This window comes from Heloderma suspectum, chromosome 2 (genome assembly GCF_057233095.1).
Source record: "Heloderma suspectum isolate Gila_16-S chromosome 2, 16-S_ref, whole genome shotgun sequence".
NCBI classification, from domain to species: domain Eukaryota; kingdom Metazoa; phylum Chordata; class Lepidosauria; order Squamata; family Helodermatidae; genus Heloderma; species Heloderma suspectum.
In genome coordinates this window covers 167,466,550-167,484,672 of record NC_139459.1, presented here as the reverse complement: position 1 = coordinate 167,484,672, position 18,123 = coordinate 167,466,550, and the positions used below count along the sequence as shown (strand labels likewise).

The following is an 18,123-nucleotide window of genomic DNA, read 5'->3' as shown; positions in this document are numbered from 1 at the left end:
ACTTCAGCAGCTTCCCAGGAGTCCAGCCTCTGAAAAGCCCACAGACAGTTTGATGCACTTGCCCCCCCCCACACACTACTTGGAATATAATGTATGCAAATGCAGTGGGCCCCCAGGGCTCGACCACAATGCCTTGCTCGCACTCCACCCGCACCCGCCCACAAAAAAAGGGGTAGCGAAATTCATTATCTTACCCATAATAGCTACATGGAACGTCAGTGTTCAGAGGCAGTGTATCTCAGATGCTGGGGTGGGCAAAAAAACGGGGTAGGCAATGTTGCTGGCATGCACGTGGCCTTCCTAGAAGCATTTGACTGGCAACTGTTGGGGACAGGAGACTGAAATCGATGGGCGCTTTGTCTGTTCTTGGCTGGGTCTCTCTGCAGCTCACAGCAGCAGCCATCCAGGATTCTGTATCCTGCTGTGGATATACCCTTTCCTCATAATTACAAAAAATTATCAGAGCTCCCTCTCCGCTCCCCTAGTGCTTTCCCACCAGGATCCTTTTCCTGATATTAAGCCGTTTCTTCTTAAGAAAACACAATAAATGTTATCAACCCCGTAAGGGATTGGGCCAGGTTTAAGCAGTCTGAAGCAGAGTCCAGGAGGCAAGATTCAACACTTGGCATCCTCACACAGCATCAACCTCTCAAATGCCCCACACTCGTAATCTCCACTATCCCCCCCCTACACACACACATACACATTCAGCCTCTCCATCCTAGGCTCAGCGGCGGGGAGAAATTCAGGTGCAATTTTGTTCCCCCAAGGGGGAGGGAAAATATTATAGACACAGGTCAGGCTCTCCCAACGAAAGCAAGTGAGGCTTCCCACACTCAACTCAGATGGGCCTTTGCAGTTGTGAATCGGTGCTGGAAGCAAGGACCATATTGTGCTAGTGAGAGTGGCACAGGCTGGCATTTCGTTACTGTGCTAAATGTTGACTTTTTGGAAGCCCTGTGCCGCTTGGGACCAGGGTACCTCCCTTATGAATTCCCTTGAGCACAAAGATTTTCAAGGTCTGTCTGAGGCAAGGTCAGAATCTTCAAGGATTTGAAGACAGTGGCAGTGGCACCCTACACTGCCGACATCGCTAGCCAGTGCCCTCCTGCATTTTTCTGAAACCAGGGAAAGACTTCCTCATTCTGTCAGGTTTCTGGGGAGTATGTTCACGGCCTTATGCTGTCCTTACATGCCTTTTAGGAATGCCATTTCAATTGTACGACTTCAGTGTTGTATTTTTTGTATAAATTGTATGATTTCAGGCACCTTGTGGATCTGTTGGATGGAAAGGCACAATGCAAATATATTAAAACAAATGCTTGAAGCGTACAGGCGCCCCTTCCTCTATAGCATCAGGTTGCCCTGGCAAGAGTGCAGGCGCCGCCATCTGTCTTACCCTTTGTGCCAGACTTTTCCCTCTCCTAAATAATACTCTACAACTTCTAAGCATTTCTTAAGATTTTCTGTACATTTATTTTAGTATTTAAAAACACAAATGTCTCTGTTCGACAAAGAAGTTCCTGACCAAGAACACTATGTAGTCACTGGCAATCCACCAAATCTCCCAGCAGTAATATCCAGGAGCCTCAGCACCAGTGCAGGGTAGATTGGATGCCAACTTTTCAGTGTTCTTTGTTGATCATGATCCCAAAATCTGCTTTCGAGTAACAATACCTTGTAGCGACGACCACCTGAATAGCCAGCTGAGGTCAGCAAGACAGATTCCGTCCACGCACGGAATCCCAGGGCCTAACAAAGCAGGGATCCCACCACCCTCTTCATCTCAGTAGTTCCACAGCCTGTCTTTGCATGAGACCCCTTGCAGGTCCAACCCATTTATGATCCCTTTGTGTCTCACGATCCCTGCTTCCCTCGATTCCAAAGCCATCACGGCCCTTTCCTCTCCCCAAATCCAAGGCTCATCTGGTCATGTAGAATTTCTTTCTTATCCAAACCCCAGGTCAGTTTTTGAAAAACAAAAACAAAAAACCGAATCTTTGCCCACACCCAAGTCTCCTTCAAGTGGGTCTGGGGCCATCATCAGGACAACTGTCCTCCCACCTGCTGGCACGGTCCTTGGGCACCAAGTGGTCTGAGTGGAGCCCAGAGCTACGACACAAAAGTCTCTCTAGAGGACTGCCAGAGGGGGGCGGCTCGTTGAGGAGCAACGCTTGCCGCACCAGGGCTGACATCTCCTCGTGCCGGTCGCTGTCCCAGTCTGGTGCTGTGGGGGCCTCCTGACAGCAGCCGGCTGGGAGAGCACTAGGACCAGGGAATGGCTCTTGAATGCCGCTGCTATGTGCCCTGCACTTGAGCCGAAGCTTGTGCGGAAGAGCTGCTGTCTTGACGTCGGGATGGGCATCCAGTGGCACTGGAAAGGGGACTGGGGAACACCCCCAACCGGCCTCCTCACCGCTCTCCTCACTGGTGTAGCCCTCAAAAGGGGACCTGGGCTCCTGAGCTTTCCTCAGGTGCTCCCCCTCCAAATAACTGATGGGTGTGCTGTAGCTCTGGGACTTTGAGCCATAGCCAGGGTGGGCCAGCAGCTCCTCCTGTTGGCAATGGCCATTGCGCTCCGGGCAGGGGCCTTTGGGGGTCTCAGCGATGCAGCCTTCGGCCTGCTCCTCCTGTGCTGAAAGCAAGGGCTGGGGGGGTGCCTCTGCGGTGAAGCCATTGGCGCTGAAGAGGATGACCCCCCGAGGGGCCGGGCCCTGGGGCTCGGGGCGCTGCTGCTGCAAGGGCACATCCCCATAGGCCCGGCTGACTGCCTGGGCCTCGCCCAGCGTCTGTGGCACTGGGCTATCCCGAGACGAGCCATCTGACATGTCTGAGAGGGAGCCCCGGGGCGAGTACTTGGCTACCGACACACTGCCACTGTCCCGGCTCGACTGCTCCGTTTCAGATGAGTCCTCCGAGTGGTGGGCCCGGGACAGAGTGCTGGAGTACACGCTGTGGTCGCTGCTGCCGTAGAGGTGCGCCGTGGCGTCGGCGCTGGTTGTGCTCAGCTGCTGGCTCTTCTCCATGAAGGCTGCCGTGCTGATGAGGCCAAAGCGCAGCTTGAGCTGGAGCAGCTCTGTCTTGAGCCGCACGTTCTCCTCGTTGAGCGCCAGCACCCTGTTCTCCAGGACCAAGTCGTTGAAGCGCCGCTTCTCCCGGGAGCGCTTGGCGGCCTCGTTGTTCTTCCGGCGCTTCTCCCAGTAGCTGGCATCCTTCTTCTCGTCGGAGATAAACTCTCGCTTTCGCCTGCAGTTGGCACTGGGCTTGCTCTTCAGTGTCCGGGCGCGCTGGATCATGCCATCGTGATGGAAACCGGGGAAGTTCCCCGACACACACAACGTAGGTGAGCTGAGGCTCTCCATCGTATCAGGGGGGAGCGGCTGGAATGACGTCTCCTCGTTCAGGCCCACTTTATTGTTCTGCCACTGGAATGTTTAACCCCCGATTGCTGCCGCTGGAATGGAGGCTTCTTTCTGGCTTTGCACACAAGGCTGCTATCAAGCTGTATTGCCAAGGGAGCGACTTCCAATGTGGCCTTGAGCTGTCCTCCAGTTGCGACCGGCAAGCGGGCTCTGAGCTCCCAGCAATGCGAAAGTAACTGTCCAACGCAAGGAGACCATCTTCTAGCACACCCACCACAGTTGGACTTCCTTCAGCCGGAGACCCAGGAGGCTCAGGATTCTGCTGCTCCCTGTTCAGTGCCTGGAGGGTGCCCTTCAGTTGCCTGGAAACATGTGGGACTGTTCAGCCATACTCCAGCGGACAACAAGAGCAGAGATGTTACTGGATGACAGGCACAGCGGGAAGTGAAGGGAGTCAGTGGCAACTGCTGTGTCAGGCCCAGAAGGCAGCAGAAACGCCTAAGGAGGAAGGACACAAAAGGAGGGTGTTACATCTCTGCCCAGTGCTGTCACACACCTCAGGCTCCGTTTACATAATCCAGCAGGTTCAGACAGCATTGCCCCGGCCCCTGGCATACATGCGCCACACCCCACATTCCAGTTGCTTCCAGAAAGAGATGTGTGCTTGCATACAATGGGTGGGGTCACACACACACACACACACACACCCCCACCCAAAACAGAACTACATACGCATTCATACAAGTTCTGCCTGCCAGTCACACTGCATACCATGCATACATACTGTACACGTCATTCCTGCCACCCCCTACCTACCCCCCCATCCCCAAAGTTTGCAACACAATCCTGTTTTATGTTACATGGACACACAACACTGCATGTTAACTCTTCTGAACATACACAGATAGATGGCACACACCAAGCAAAGGAAGAGCAGCTATATGCAAACTTTGCATGGCACAGAGGTGGCCTTACAGCATGCTGTCAGACTCATTTTACCCCCCCCAACACACACACACACACACACACACACACCACTTCATGCCTCATTTCCCCTCTCACACACTTAGTCTCTAGCCTCCACTTCACCTCATGCATTCAAACATGTTATCCCTTGTGTGAGATGTCCATACATACAGGAACAATACAAAGCTCCAAAGGGTACAATTCACTCCCCTTTCATTCACAAATGCACCCGTCACACACACAGCCCTGCATTTCTCAAGCCACCATGTGAAATCAGCTCCATCACCTTTCTCCCTCCTCTCCCCTCCCCCCTCTCTCGTAGGCAACTAATCCCATTGCTTTCTCACACACAGCCTGCTCTGGCTAGAGGGCTTTGCTATGGGGGGCGGGGGCGGAGTGGGGGTACAGTGAATGGACGCAGACCGGAAACCTTACCCTTGAAAGCAACAGATCCAAGGCAGGCCGTCTCCTGTCCCCATTTTGACCACTGAGGAACCAGACCAATGAGCAAGGCAGTTTACATAAAGAAAGCCAACAGAACCACTCCTTCTTGCCACCATGACACATACACAGGAATGCTGACACTCCTCTTGCCGAGAAAAGCAGGGCCATGTGTACTAAGTGGCACGCTCCCCCATGATGGTGGTGCTCCCCTCCTTCCTTTCCCTTGCATGTGATCTACGTGCATCAGGCGCAAGCAGCAGGAATATAGGTCAGTAAACACTGAATATTTATCAAGCTAGGCAGTCAAAACAGGTCTGATGATTACAGATTGCACAACAGCTCCAGAAAAAGAGAGCGCAGGCATAACACCAACAACCTACTGGCCTATAAACTGTTTCTACACAAACAATACGAGGCAGGGAAGACGTTATATGGAACTGTAGGACAAGCTAATGTCCATACAGTCTCCTCTGTGGCTGGCGTGCTGCTAGGCCTTGGCCCACAGACCACAGCTACCTTCTGGGAGGACTGGGAGTGGGTTTTGGGGGCACAGCATTCCGACAGGCCCTATGGATGTGGAGTTTCTCCTTTGGCTGTTGCTCTGGGTTGCTTTATATGTGGCTTTTCCCTGCGCAGGTAATGTTGATGGAGGAAGCAATGAGTATGCCATCACTTGCGGAGTATACAGCGAGCGTAAACATTTTGTAATTTTTTTTAAAGATCTGTTTATTTTAGGAACTGGAAGGAACTAGAATGCACTCATGAAACCATGGGGAGAAAATGTTAACAGGAATTCAGGGCAAAAACATTTGTTGTTTGTTTGTTTGTTTAGAATGCAAATCTCTGTAACGAGCTATTCTGCCGCACCCTTCAAGTCCTTCAGTGAAGAAGATGACGCAGTCCAAAGTGATAAGATCACTGGCTTGTCATATAGGAAACTGTGTTATGCAGCCGGCCATCAAATACTACCACTCCCATACAAACACCCCAACAAAAGACAGAAAGGGGAGCTGTCAGAAAACAACCCTCTAGAGAGCAAAGGTCAGGATGCGCTGATATGTGGCCATGTCAGGGCTCTGTGCCAACAGCTGGGAGCAAATCTAACTATATATTGAGGATGTAAGTGAGAGATTCTCAATGTTGCACTGGAAAAAGAATAGGTCTCCAAGGACACCAAGCCTACTGTCCCAGGGGATATTCCATGAAAGGTGATGGTGGTGATTGGTTGGCAAAGCCTTCCCCAATCAGGGCCCCCCCAGACGTGCTCTACAATTCCAACACGTCTGGGTTGTAGTCCAACACGTCTGGGGGGGCCCAGGTTGGGGAAGGTTTGGTCAGCATTGACCATGAGAAACATATACACAGCATCTGAAAAATATACATTCATTCACCTCAAAGTCACTGCCCACTCCACAAAAGAAATAGGGTGTATTAGCTTGGGTGATTGGGCTGGTTGCAGGGAGGGTTTTCACATTCTGCTTTGCCATTTTTGTTTTAATTCTTATTTTCCCTCTCCTTCCATACCACCAATAGGGTCTCTCCTGCCGCTGCAGAGTTGAAAGGATGCAACCAATAGCATTGACTGCTGAGCTTCCCAGTCTGCTCCCTTAACTGCCATTCTCCCTGGGCCATTTCATTTGGAAGGGACAGCATCCTCTACCCAGCCCTTTCCCTACCCCACACATTATTTCTCATTCTTGGTCAGGGCAAGAAAATAAATTTCCCAGCTAAACAACCCAAATCCCACACCCCGACCCGCCTGCGGGGCCTGGCCTCGTGTCTCAGATGGCACGTGGAACTGCCAGTGGGCTAGGCTGGGTGTGTGCAGCCAGGATGCTGCGAGCTTGGGCATGAGCAGCAACATGACCTACTTCCCAGTTTGCGTCACCTCCCTGGGGCAGTAGGGCTGACAGCCTGAAAAGGAGGTCATATATAAGGACTGATCTACACTGAGAGCCCTCGGCTTAGGATGGCCTGCACTTCTGAATTCCACCATACAATTGAAAAATAAATACCTTTGTGCCATTAAACAATGCCAGGGATCAGCCGGGGAAGAGCAAAAGAAAGTAAGAATGCATCTGAGCATAGGTAGAATGCTTTTCATTCACAAATAATTAGTCATCTTCCACACATCTGAGGCTAAGTGGAAATGGCTTCCAGGTAAAAGGGTGTAAGATAGGTGCTACTTCAGATAGGTGCTGAGCCTCAGCACCTCTCATTTTAGAAACAGCTCTGGTTGGAGACTCTCTCTTACAAAGAGAGAATGGTCTGAGGTTGTTTAATTCAGAGAGAAATGGTGTGTGATAACATTCTGTAAATCAAGAAATCAAGCAGGATAGGCAAAGGCTTACAATTCTCCATCTGCTATAAGCAATTTTAAAAGCACATGGGGACAGGGAAGGCACTGATCAATGAAAGCTACAAGCCTGCACATCCAAAAGTGAGCACAGTTACACACTGCTTGGAACTGGTCCCCCCAGTTTTGTGTTACAAGATTCAATCATCAACAGGAAAATGTGGGTGATATCTACAGAATGTGGGAGTCACGTTCGGGGAAGGGGATGCAAAGTCTCAGTGATCGACAGGTGCTGTGTGGGTGAAGCCCTTGAGAATACATGAATGGTCCTGGCATTGTCTGACCTCTCTCTTGGATGAATTAATTGGCCATCTTGGAAGAGGCAGGGTTGCCAACCTTTGAACCTGCCCCTGTAGCTGTTCCTTTAGCAGAGGCTTGATCTCAATCACGTTTAGCTTTGTGCCATGAAGACCTTCAAAACTGCTGCTTTTCCCATATTGATTCTTCTCTTTGATAGACACAGAAACAAGCCATGCTGGAAGGTGTACTTTCATCCCTAGACAGTTGGCAACCCTCATCTAGTCCATGAAAGACTAGAATCCACTTTATCAGATGCATGAAGCGTTATCAGTTGGTGCACGTGCATGCACGTGCGCGCACATGTACAAGGGGAGGGGGAATTGTGAACAGTGGAGATGATAAGAAATTGGTGAGTGCCACCAAGGTTCCTCAGATAAGTCCAGAGAATCAGCCCTGATGGCTACAGTCAGGTTCAACAGCTTCATGACTGCCTCTCAGCCCAGCTCTCATACCTTTAAGAGCAGCCCAGCACACAGAAATTAAGCAGATTAAATTTCCCCACCATCTCATCACCGTAAAACAAGGCAAGCATGCTGGGGAGGGCTGTGTAAATATTTCCTGTTCCATCATCTGGCTTGGATTTCAACAGTTTCTAGTCAATGCTGGAATTCCCTTAGTAGGGCAACCTCAGGCTGCTAGTAAGAAGTCTGCCTACCCAGGTCTTCCTCCTGGGCAGGTGATCTTGTTTGCTCTGCAGGCTCCTTCCCCATAACTCCATGACTTGCACCTTCCAAACTCTAACCCCTCCTCTGTGCTCCCTCCCTGCAGGGCTTCCCACACAACTGCTTAATGATGTAACATTATTACATGGAAGTGTCTCCGCTTTCCAAGCAAGAATGTTCTGTTCCTCTCAGGGCTGGAGCTGAGCCACTGTAATTTGTCTTCCTCCTCCCCTTTCCCTTCCTCATCACTAGACATATTCTGCAGAACCAAGTCTCTGTACACATCAGGTAGAGTTCCCATCCCTGCCCCCACAGAGGCCTTTTATCATGCAGCATGGCAAGCAGTAATGTAACAGGTGTAACGTAAAATGCAGTGATGAGGGAAACTGCACCTGTTGAATTTTTGCCTGGCAAGCAGCTTGTTAAAGGCACAGAGCCTCTGTCAGGAAAAAGGTGGCAATCCTACAATATGAGGGGTTTTGGTGGGGGAAGGGGAGAAGGATCTGCCTTATCTCTGTTCCATAGCAGAGGATCTCAAACTATAATACGGCCGAGAAAAAAGCAACAGGATTCCTCAGGAATATCCAAGAGTAAACTCAGCAGAAATGTCAAGATGCCAGGTGGGGGGGGGGGTTCACTCTTGCCAGGCAAAAGGGAGCTCCTGGGCCTTAGTCGATGTGACATGCAGAAGTTAAGCAGGTGCCTGGCAGCCTAACTGTTAAAGGCATCAGAACAGAGCCATAAAAAGGTGACAATCATAGACCAAGCTCACTCTTATTCTCTGGCTGAAGTCAAATCTATCAAATACTGGGTAGAGATTGGGAAGATTTGGGTTCAGATTGCCACTCAACCACCAGGTGGCCTTGAGCAAGTCATGACCTCTCAGCTTAACCTACCTCACAGGGTTGCGAGGATATAATGGGATACACCTATCCTATATACTTCACCCTGGGTCCTTGGAGGAAGGCTGAGGTACAAATATAATTAATAAAGGCAGTCGTTAGGGCTATATAGGACATGGCACACTTTAAGTTTCTCTGAAATGGGGGGGAAGGGGGAAAAACACGTTACAAGAGGTTGCCCCCTCAGCATTCCCACTCAGCAAGTGGATGTAACCACAGTCAAGGCCTGGGTCTCTAGGCCTCCCTTAGCAACAACCAAGCCATCCATGGACTAGATTTTGCATCTTGGTGTCAAATTGCGTCATTCTACATCCTCCTCCCACCATTGACCCTGACCAGCTTTCCGGAAAAGACCAGAGCCAATGAGCCCTCTTCTGACAGATCCATACATGTTTGATAGGGGCCTTCAAAGAACCAGCCTCTCTGAAATTTGGTCATACTTAACCGCTCAATTCTGCACATGGGAGAAAACAAAAACTCCCCCAAGTAGAAACTGCGATTCCTTTTCACTCCCCATTGTAGCACATATCAACCAAAGAAATACTAAGCACACAGTACTGCTTAGTTTTGATTATACACATAATAGCATCACCAGTGCCATGAATATGAACTTGAGCACACTCCGGGAGAGAGCGGAGGACAGGAAGGCCTGGCGTGCTATGGTCCATGGGGTCACGAAGAGTCGGACACGACTGAAAGACTGAACAACAGACAGTGTTCAAAAGAACTGGGTTGCCACTTCTTTTTTACCTGTTCAGTTTATCTGCCTTAAACAGCAGGCTGACATGCAGAGATTAAGCCAGAGAAACTTTTCCTGGAATGGAGATAAAATGCTGTAAAAAGCTTCTTTTGCTTATTTCGTCTGCAGCTGTTTAAAAAGGACAGGAGTAGGTACAGCTGTCAACTGTCCAGGGGAAAAAAAATCAGCCTGGCCTGCTTCTGTGCCTTGTAACAACACTTTGCTCTGCAAAAGCCAGCAGGTGAAGCTTTGCCCACATGGAAAACCGTGTCTGCAGCTCAAGCTGCTGTTAAAGGCACAGAAACAGGAGCCAGGAAAAAAAAAGACAACCCTAAGAGCTGAGCACCCATGAATAAACAAAGTTGTGTTCTTTTGTGAATTGGCCTCCTATGCTCGGATTTCACAACTGTCTTTGCCACCATCGCCTCCCATTGGATGCCTTCAGCCCACTCCTCTTGCTTTTGTGTATGTGAGCGCTTGGCCTGCTGAGTGTTCTCAAGTGTGTAGGAAGGCTTTCTAAAGCAAAGATTGCTCAACCCTGGGGCGAGGCTTCATATGTGGCAGTAAGCAAACCATTCTGTGCTACACAACAGCACGTACGTACACATACATACACACCACACACAGAGAGAGACTTTGTCCAGTATTTCCATTGCTAAGGAACATACTGATCTCAAGAACCTCCAAGGAAGCTCTTGGCTATGATTAGGGTTAGTTAGACGTTTTGCATAGCTGTTGAAATGACTCCGGATGCTTGTAATCATTTTTGATGCCTTGATGTTTAGAGCATTGTGGGGACGATGGGAAGGCATGGCATGGCATGGTTGGGGCAGGGGCAAAAGGAGGATGGGGCCAAGAACTCTTTGCTCCTATTCTTGGCTCTGGGAGGAAAGTGATGAGTAGCAGTTAAGAGAATTGAAAGGCAGAAGAAACCCCAGGTTCTGTTCAAAGCTTAGTGTATTTGGGGGATGGTGCGGGGTGGAGAAAGGAGGATGGGTAGGTCTAGTGGTTTGACAGCGAAAACACCTGTCTGACTCCTGTGTCTAGCATTCAAAGGTGGAGAAAGGAAGCACTGAATTAGCTATGAATGGAACACACACACCTACTGCTGTTTGTCTATGCTTTTCCTCCACCCATAGAATCAAGGGCTCCACTCAGCATCCCTGAATGCTTCTTGCCAGCCTCACCTAGCCAGCACCCTACTCCACCCAGTGTACATAATCAAGAGATCACTCAACCTGGATTGATAGCCTTTCGCCAGTGTGGAGTAATAATACAAGTGTTGGACACGGACTGGTAAGGCCTAGGTTCAAATCCTGCACAGCCATGAAGCTCACTGGTTGATCGCACGCCAGTCATTCTCTCTTACAGGATTGTTGTGAAGCTAAAATTGGTGGTGGGGTGAGATCACCACTGTGTGCACTGCCATCAGACGAAGGGCAGCATAAAACAGTGATAAAATAAGAAACTTTACAATCAGGTTAAAAGGTGGAATGTTGTATCTTTGCATAGCATGCTTTATAGGTAAAGTGGGAGATGATACACCAGATTCATGATAGTTAATATGGATCTAGGAGGTGGTGGTTATTCTGCCTGAATCAACATACATGAGGTACAAAGGGATTATCTTGTTGCGGTATCCCCATCCACAAAGTCTTTTGTATATTTATCCAATTGTATTTGTGAACTACAGAGCATGGATGTGTGTTTGCAAGCAGTGAGTTTATTTTTGAATGGGATGCAGACTTTATGCATATATTTTAAAGAATAATTTGCCAAATTATAAGATCATTAATCACAGTCAGAAAAATAGTTTTCATTAATCCAACCAGTGTTCCAAATGTAGTATGTGAGCCTTGGAGTTACACAGAACTCTTTCTCAGACTGGATGTTTAAGAAAATGTTTCAAATGAAATAAGGAGGTTGATCAGACGATCAGTGGAGGAAACAATGCAACGTCAGTTGATTCCCCCACTCCCATACGTGCTGGTCATGCAGCCGAGATTACACTAATTACCTGCACCATATCGTGGGTTGCTGTGTCGTCTGAACCCAGCATGTGGCACGGGTGTAGTGAATTTTCACCCACCCTACCACTCCTACTGCAAGCCACTGGTTGTGAGGCCCATGCACAGGGGAATCATCTGAAGCTGGCCAATGTTTTAAAGTGTGGGGATGATAAACAGAAACATCTTTGTCCTCCCACCCCACTTTTATTTTGAAAGGGAAAAAACTCCTCACTACCTGGACTAATGAAGAATACTGTGTAACTCAAAAGCTCACACGCTGCATTTGGAACATTGGTCCAAAACAAGAAGTGAAGCTAGGCAAGATTTTCAGTTGTTGGGATGAGTCTGCAGTACCTCTTCACATTATTAGGAGACTCAAGTATATAAAACTGAATATATGCAAATGTAGTTGATTTATATACTTTAAAAATCCACAGAGTTCTGTGATTTATTTATTTTTTGTACAGAATCTGGATTACCTTGGTACAGAAAGTTAATATTAGCACAGAGTATACATAGTATGGCAGGAAGGGGATAACTTTAGTCCTGCATGGTTTTCTTTTTCTGTCTTTCTTTTTTTAACTGGAGTCTGCTGTTGTGTTTTAAATTTATAAACAAGAGAGTGTACTCAGGCTCTCCTAACAATTCAGACATAACTCATCTGTGTTCAGTGATCCTCCCAAGTATGCACTCCCATTTTAAGGACATAAGGAGTATATTTCTGAATCAGAACAAGCTCCACCTAATCCAACATTCTTTCCAAGAATCCCAGCAACCAGCAGAAACTAGGGGCTGTACCAGAAATTGGCCGGCTGTCCACTGGTGTGCCAATCTAACTCCTGCCTACCCCCTGCAGAACAGAGGATGCAAGCTTTTGTTTGTGTGGGTATAGGCATCTGTATTGAGTGTGTGTGTGGGGGGGAGAAACTGTGCTGTTTGAACCAGACACCACATTACATACTTCCTTATACACATTCCTGTGGTCAGGTGAACAACTTCATTTGGGTGTGTTTGGAAGTGACACTCTCTAACCTAGAATTGCTTCCTGCCTCCCTCCTCATCTGTGGCATCGACCTGTGCTTCCTTACTAGTGCAGCAAAAGGATTCTGCACATGCTCAAGAGCACTCTATGACAGTTCCAGCCTTGAACCCTAATGCCAACTCAAATTAAAGGCCATGCCTCAAAATATTAAAATACTTTTGTCAAGGCAAATAAATAAACCAAACACACCAAATTTCATCTTCCATGGTGTCGCTCTTAACCTACGTTCTCCCACAGCTTGCTAAAACAACAAAAGCTCTCTCTTGCATCTCACTCACAGAGTTCCTGGGCTTGGCTGCCTCGCACACACGCACACAACATTCAGGCCCTACCCCCCCCCCCCGAAAAAAGTAGGTCAAGCTGGAAGGGAGAGGAGGAGGAGCTCGAATGTTTGTGTTGTTATGTGTACGTATGAGGAGGGGTGTGTGCACAAGCCAGCCGGCGGAATTCTCCTGCGCAAGCAACCCCACCCCCAGTTCGTTTCAATAGCGAGGCGCCGTCCATTGCAACCGCGAGGGTGCTTGCGCAGGAGAACGCCCCCGGCTGGCTTGTGCGTCCCCACGGGGGCTTTTCTGGCACACCGTGGCTGTTTCTCGGGAGCGGTTGTAATTGGCACACAGAAACACAGCAAAAGAGCAGAGCCACATGCTCACCGCACTCCATATACCTTGCCCACAAACAAAGCGCGCACGCACGCACACACGCAGGCAGGCCACACGATCCATCCTGTACCAGCATGCAAGGGAACAATCCAGCCTCCCTCTCCAGATCCAGCAGCCGCCACCATCGCAGCCGCCCCCCCCCCCCGCGGAGGAGGGGGGGAAGCGTCCGCAACTCGCCACAATCGCAGCCGCTCTTGCGATTCCGCAGGCGCGCCCCAAGCTCCCCGGCTACCTCCTGAAAGAAGAAGCCTCTCCCGGCGTGGCCGTCCAGGGAGCCGCTGCGTTGCTCTCGCCCTGCCGCGCGCCTTCTCCAAGCTCCGCTGCCGCCGCCCTACTTCCTTCGCCCGGCGAATGTGTGTTAGTAGGTCAGCCGGTTGCATAAGCGCTTCTCTAAGCGCCTCCGTCACGCTCCCGGAGTCGCCGCACAAAACAAAACGAGGGGAGGGGGAGAGAGAGGCTGGGCCGGAGCCAGACGAGCGAGCAGAGAGCCACGCGGGAGGCGCTGTCGCTGCTGCTGCTGGGGAAGGGCCGGAGCCAGCGAGCGCCTCTCCTCGAAGCCACCCTCCCCCCATCCCTCCCCCACCCCGCCCGCCCCAGCCAGTCCTGGGAAGCGGGCAGACGACCCGGCTCAAAGTCTGACTGGGAAATGATTATTTGTGTAGCCCCATCGACATGCAAAAAAAGGTCCTTGCCCCGAGGAGCTGCCAGGTTTAACATCGTCATGCTGATTTTATTTTTAGACCTCACCCTTGCTGATTTTATTTTTAGACCTCACCCTTGCTGTGCTTGGGAAGAGAGCTCTGTAGTCCCTAAGCAGAGAGGGGAACTACACTCTGCACGAGCCTGGGGGCAATTTCAGGGCTCAGTTTGGGCCAGGACTCCGCATGGGCAGCATCTGTTTGCAGGGCTGGCCCGACACTCAGGGCTGGCCCAATAGACATTTTGCTGCCTGAGGCAAAGGACAAGATGCCCCCCACCATGTCGCGTACAGAAGCGGACTGGACTGGTTGGCAGTTGAATGTTACCTCATCGCTGATGACAGCCGAGCATCCACCACTGCACCTGAGGGCAGCAGGCGAGCTTGGAGTGGCGAGCAGGCCACCCCAACACATTGCCACTACCCTACACCTCTCAACTTCCGCCACCTGAGGCGGTTGCTTCACTGGGCCTCATGGTAGGGCCAGCCCTGCTGGCACATAACCCTGGAACCTATAAATGTTTGAATTTACACTTTACAGTATAAAGTAACAGATTACAATGGCCCCTAGACATGTCGAGAGAACATTTCCCTCTTCCCTGTTGAACAAGTAGAGGGAGTCCTCACACATCAGAGAGAGGGCTTCCAGATAAGAGGGTGTTGTGTTTCCGGGTAGTCTTGAGTCCTGGTATCTCCTCTTCTAGGAATTAAGTGCTGGGCACTTATGTTTGTTTGTTTTGTACATTACTGGATTAAGTCCTGACATTGCAAAACAGAATGCTGAGGCCAGGGCCTGGCACAAAAGAAGCCTTGGTAGCCCACCCCCAACCCCTCTGTGGAGCTGCTTTGGTCATAGGCCAAATTAGCTAAAGACGATAGGCCCAACCCACCCGCTTGCTAGAAAAAGATCCAAAAACATAAGGGCAGTGCTGGCTCCAAGTTTTGGAGGGCCCTTGGGCAAGACACCATCAGGGCCCTCCCTCTGTAAGTCTACCTCCTCACCGCTATTGTCACCAGCCGCTTTTGCTCCTCTTTCTCAGCATTGCTACCCCTTGCATGCTTGACAGGCAGAGAGCCAGGGAGCAAGTAGGCTGGGCATCTCCTGCTCCTCCTGCTCGCCACCTCCGTTGTTGGGCCTGAGCAAGAGGCAGGTGAACAAGCAGGTTGCCATGGTGAAGAGGCAGAGCAAGTCCAGGGGGCTCTTGTCAGTGAGCCCCTGCTGGGGTGTGAGCCCTTGGCAGGTGCCTAACCATACCTCCAGTTGACACTGGCCCTGCATAACAGAAAGCATATGAAAAAAACAACCCTGTAGTAGTTGTTACATTTACAGCACCACAAATCACCCAAAAGTCAACTGGAAGGAAAAGGTCTTTAGAGCCCACCTAAAGCTCAGAAGGAGGGGTCAAACGTATTTCCCTGGGGAGGATATATCAGATATGTGGGACCACCACAGAAATAGCCCTGTCCCTGATACTTGCCAGCCTAACTGTTCCCATCGTACTTTAGCATGACCAAGAACATAACCTAGGATGAGATGATGCAGGCTTGATTCGGAGTGCTTAGGGGTGGGAGTGCTTAGGGGTGTCTCCCACAAGGGTGGGAGACAGTTTAGCCCCAACCACCCCAATTAGGTCCACAAGATCACTTACAGTGCAATCCTATGTGGAGTTGTGTGTGTGTGGGGGTATGAAGTGGCAAATTCTCTGCCACATCCAAAGCCCTGCTGGTTCGCACCAGCCAGGGCAGGAGATTGTGCGGGAGGGATTGTGGGGGATAGGCTTACCTTGTTTTGTGCCATACGGTTTTGGTTAGTTGTTTTGTTCTAATTGGGTGGGCGAGGAGGGGGGGATTTGTTACAGCAGCTCCAGGCTGGCATAAGAGGTTGTGGAACTAGCAGATCCAGGTCCACCTCGGTCCCACCCTCTTTCGGGGCTTCCACTGCCTACTGTTGGTGGTACTCCGGTGGAGCTTTCCATGGATGTGACTGGGGCCTGTACTCCATCCTAACTGCTTTCAGATAGCCATCCAAGGGGTATAATATTGCTTTGCCCTTTACTTTCTCCTATTTAAGTGAACGGCTGTCATGGGAGAAAACTGAAAAGTGGTACTTGGGGCAACTTGCCCACCACTCTTTACACTTGTGGCTCTTTTGTGAAGGCAGCTCCAAAGATGTATGTGAGGGACAATATGTTTGTGATGCTCCGCTACTCCAAATTCCAGGAGCCTGATTTTGGAGGAGGGAATGTGACAGTGCTTTTAGGAGAGAAGACAGGGCCAGCCCTATCATGATGCAAACTGAGGCACCTGCATCAGGTGGCGGAGAGGGAGGAGTGGCAAATTGCACCGCTTACCCCCACTCCTGCCAGGAGGGCTCACTGCCACTTCCAGGGGGTACTCTGAAGAGCCCCATCAGCTGCTCTCCTACTCAAGAGAGCGGCTGGCAGGGCTCTCTGGAGCAGCCACCCACCCTGTTTCTCTCACATCACATCACATCCCTCCCCTACCCCTTAGCTTTGTTGCTGTGGGGCTCTGGCTGGCCAAGTTCTTGTGAGACCTGGCCAAGCTCTCACAAAAGACCTGCAGACAGGAAGGGGCGCATGGCGGGGTGGGAGAAGGCGAAGAGGCATGAGGCAGCACATGTTCTTGCCTCAGGTGGCAAGACTCCTTGGGCCAAGTCCGGGAGAAGAGCATTTTTTATATTCTCCACAGGGCCTGGAGAGTGTGGGGGAACAGGGGCCAGGTTAGGTTTGAAGAAACCAGGATTGGCCCTCTGCCATTCTCTCTACATGAGTCACCGGTCTTAGTGAAGGATACAAGGGTAGTATGTAAAGGAGACATAATTTAATGGGCATTTAGTTTATAGCAATATAATCTACTCAGGCCAGTCAGTCATCTTAAAAAAAATGTGCCTTTGGCATATACACCTACCACCTAGGACCATTTAATTGTTAATAACAGCCCCTTGGTTAGCGTTAGTGTTAACCCCCAGGTGCCCTCCACATGTGTTGGCCTATAGCTCCCAGCATGCCCCGTAGGCCAATACATCTGGAGGGCGGCAGCTTGGGGAAAGTATGTGTATAGAACCACCAAAGGGTTGGCCAGAAATATGGGTACCCCTGAGGAATTACTGCATGTGGATTGAAACACAGGGGGGCTTTGCCTTCCCTCCCTGATTATTTAAACGCCGCAGGCCTGAGTTGCACAGGGTGTGCTTTATGCCTCGCACAGTTATTTCTCATTTATTACAGGCAGTCCAAAGAGTTCTAAAGCAGCATTTTTGTAGCAAAGATATCAGTTCCCACCAGCATTCTGGCTTCAGTGTTTTTGTCTCTAGACTTGTGGATCCATGAAATAGCAAGCAAGTGCTGCATGGAACGTGGTTAAGTGTACATCACTGACACGCGTTGTGTAGGGCCTGTGGCATCGTTGGTGACAAGTCGCATCGACACTTCCCTCATCTCACTGACTGGGTTTGGATGATCATTGCCACCCATGGTGGCTTAAATAAGCCACCGTGGTTTGCTGCGCATGCCGAGCACCCATGGGCACCCATTCTGTAACCCAACCCGCTCTTGTAGGTTGTTGTGTCTTCTGAACCTGGTGAGGGTGGGTTGTTGGTATGATTAACAAATCACACGGAACCCATGGGCTGTTTTAGGGTTATGGGCAGTTTGTTAACCATGCCAACAACCCAGGCTTGCCGGTTTCAGATGACACAACAACCTATGAGCGGGGATTAGGTTACAGAACGTGCCGCAAACCATGGTGGCAATGATCATTCAAACCTGGCCGGTTTGTGTCTTTTTAAAAGCCTTTTAAATTTATTGTTCATTTACTTTCCGACAAGCTGAGTGCCCCTCAGTTGTGCTGCTGAACCACAGGAGAGTTTTGTTAGTGCCAGAAGAGTCTTTGTTATTTTTGCTGCAACAGGCTAACATGGCTGCCCCACTGGAAGGAATGCTTATGTAATTCGTGGGATGTG

At 50.1% G+C, this 18,123-nt stretch overlaps 1 protein-coding gene across 1 annotated transcript; it reads right to left on the bottom strand.

The window, feature by feature from the left end:
* Positions 1–1,458: 1,458 nt before the first annotated feature.
* LOC146353158 (nuclear factor interleukin-3-regulated protein-like) lies at positions 1,459–14,037 on the bottom strand. The gene is made up of 2 exons (XM_084835835.1): positions 13,677–14,037; positions 1,459–3,860 (listed from the first exon to the last, which is right to left on the bottom strand). Exon 2 carries the CDS (start codon positions 3,360–3,362, stop codon positions 2,022–2,024), a length of 1,341 nt encoding a protein of 446 aa, XP_084691961.1. The 5' UTR covers positions 3,363–3,860; positions 13,677–14,037; the 3' UTR covers positions 1,459–2,021.
* Between the last annotated feature and the right edge of the window lie 4,086 nt (positions 14,038–18,123).

What these genes read in the sequence shown, in the direction of transcription:
- LOC146353158 (XM_084835835.1), bottom strand. Translation starts at nt 3,362, where the DNA reads ATGGAGAGCCTCAGCTCACCTACGTTGTGTGTGTCGGGGAACTTCCCC.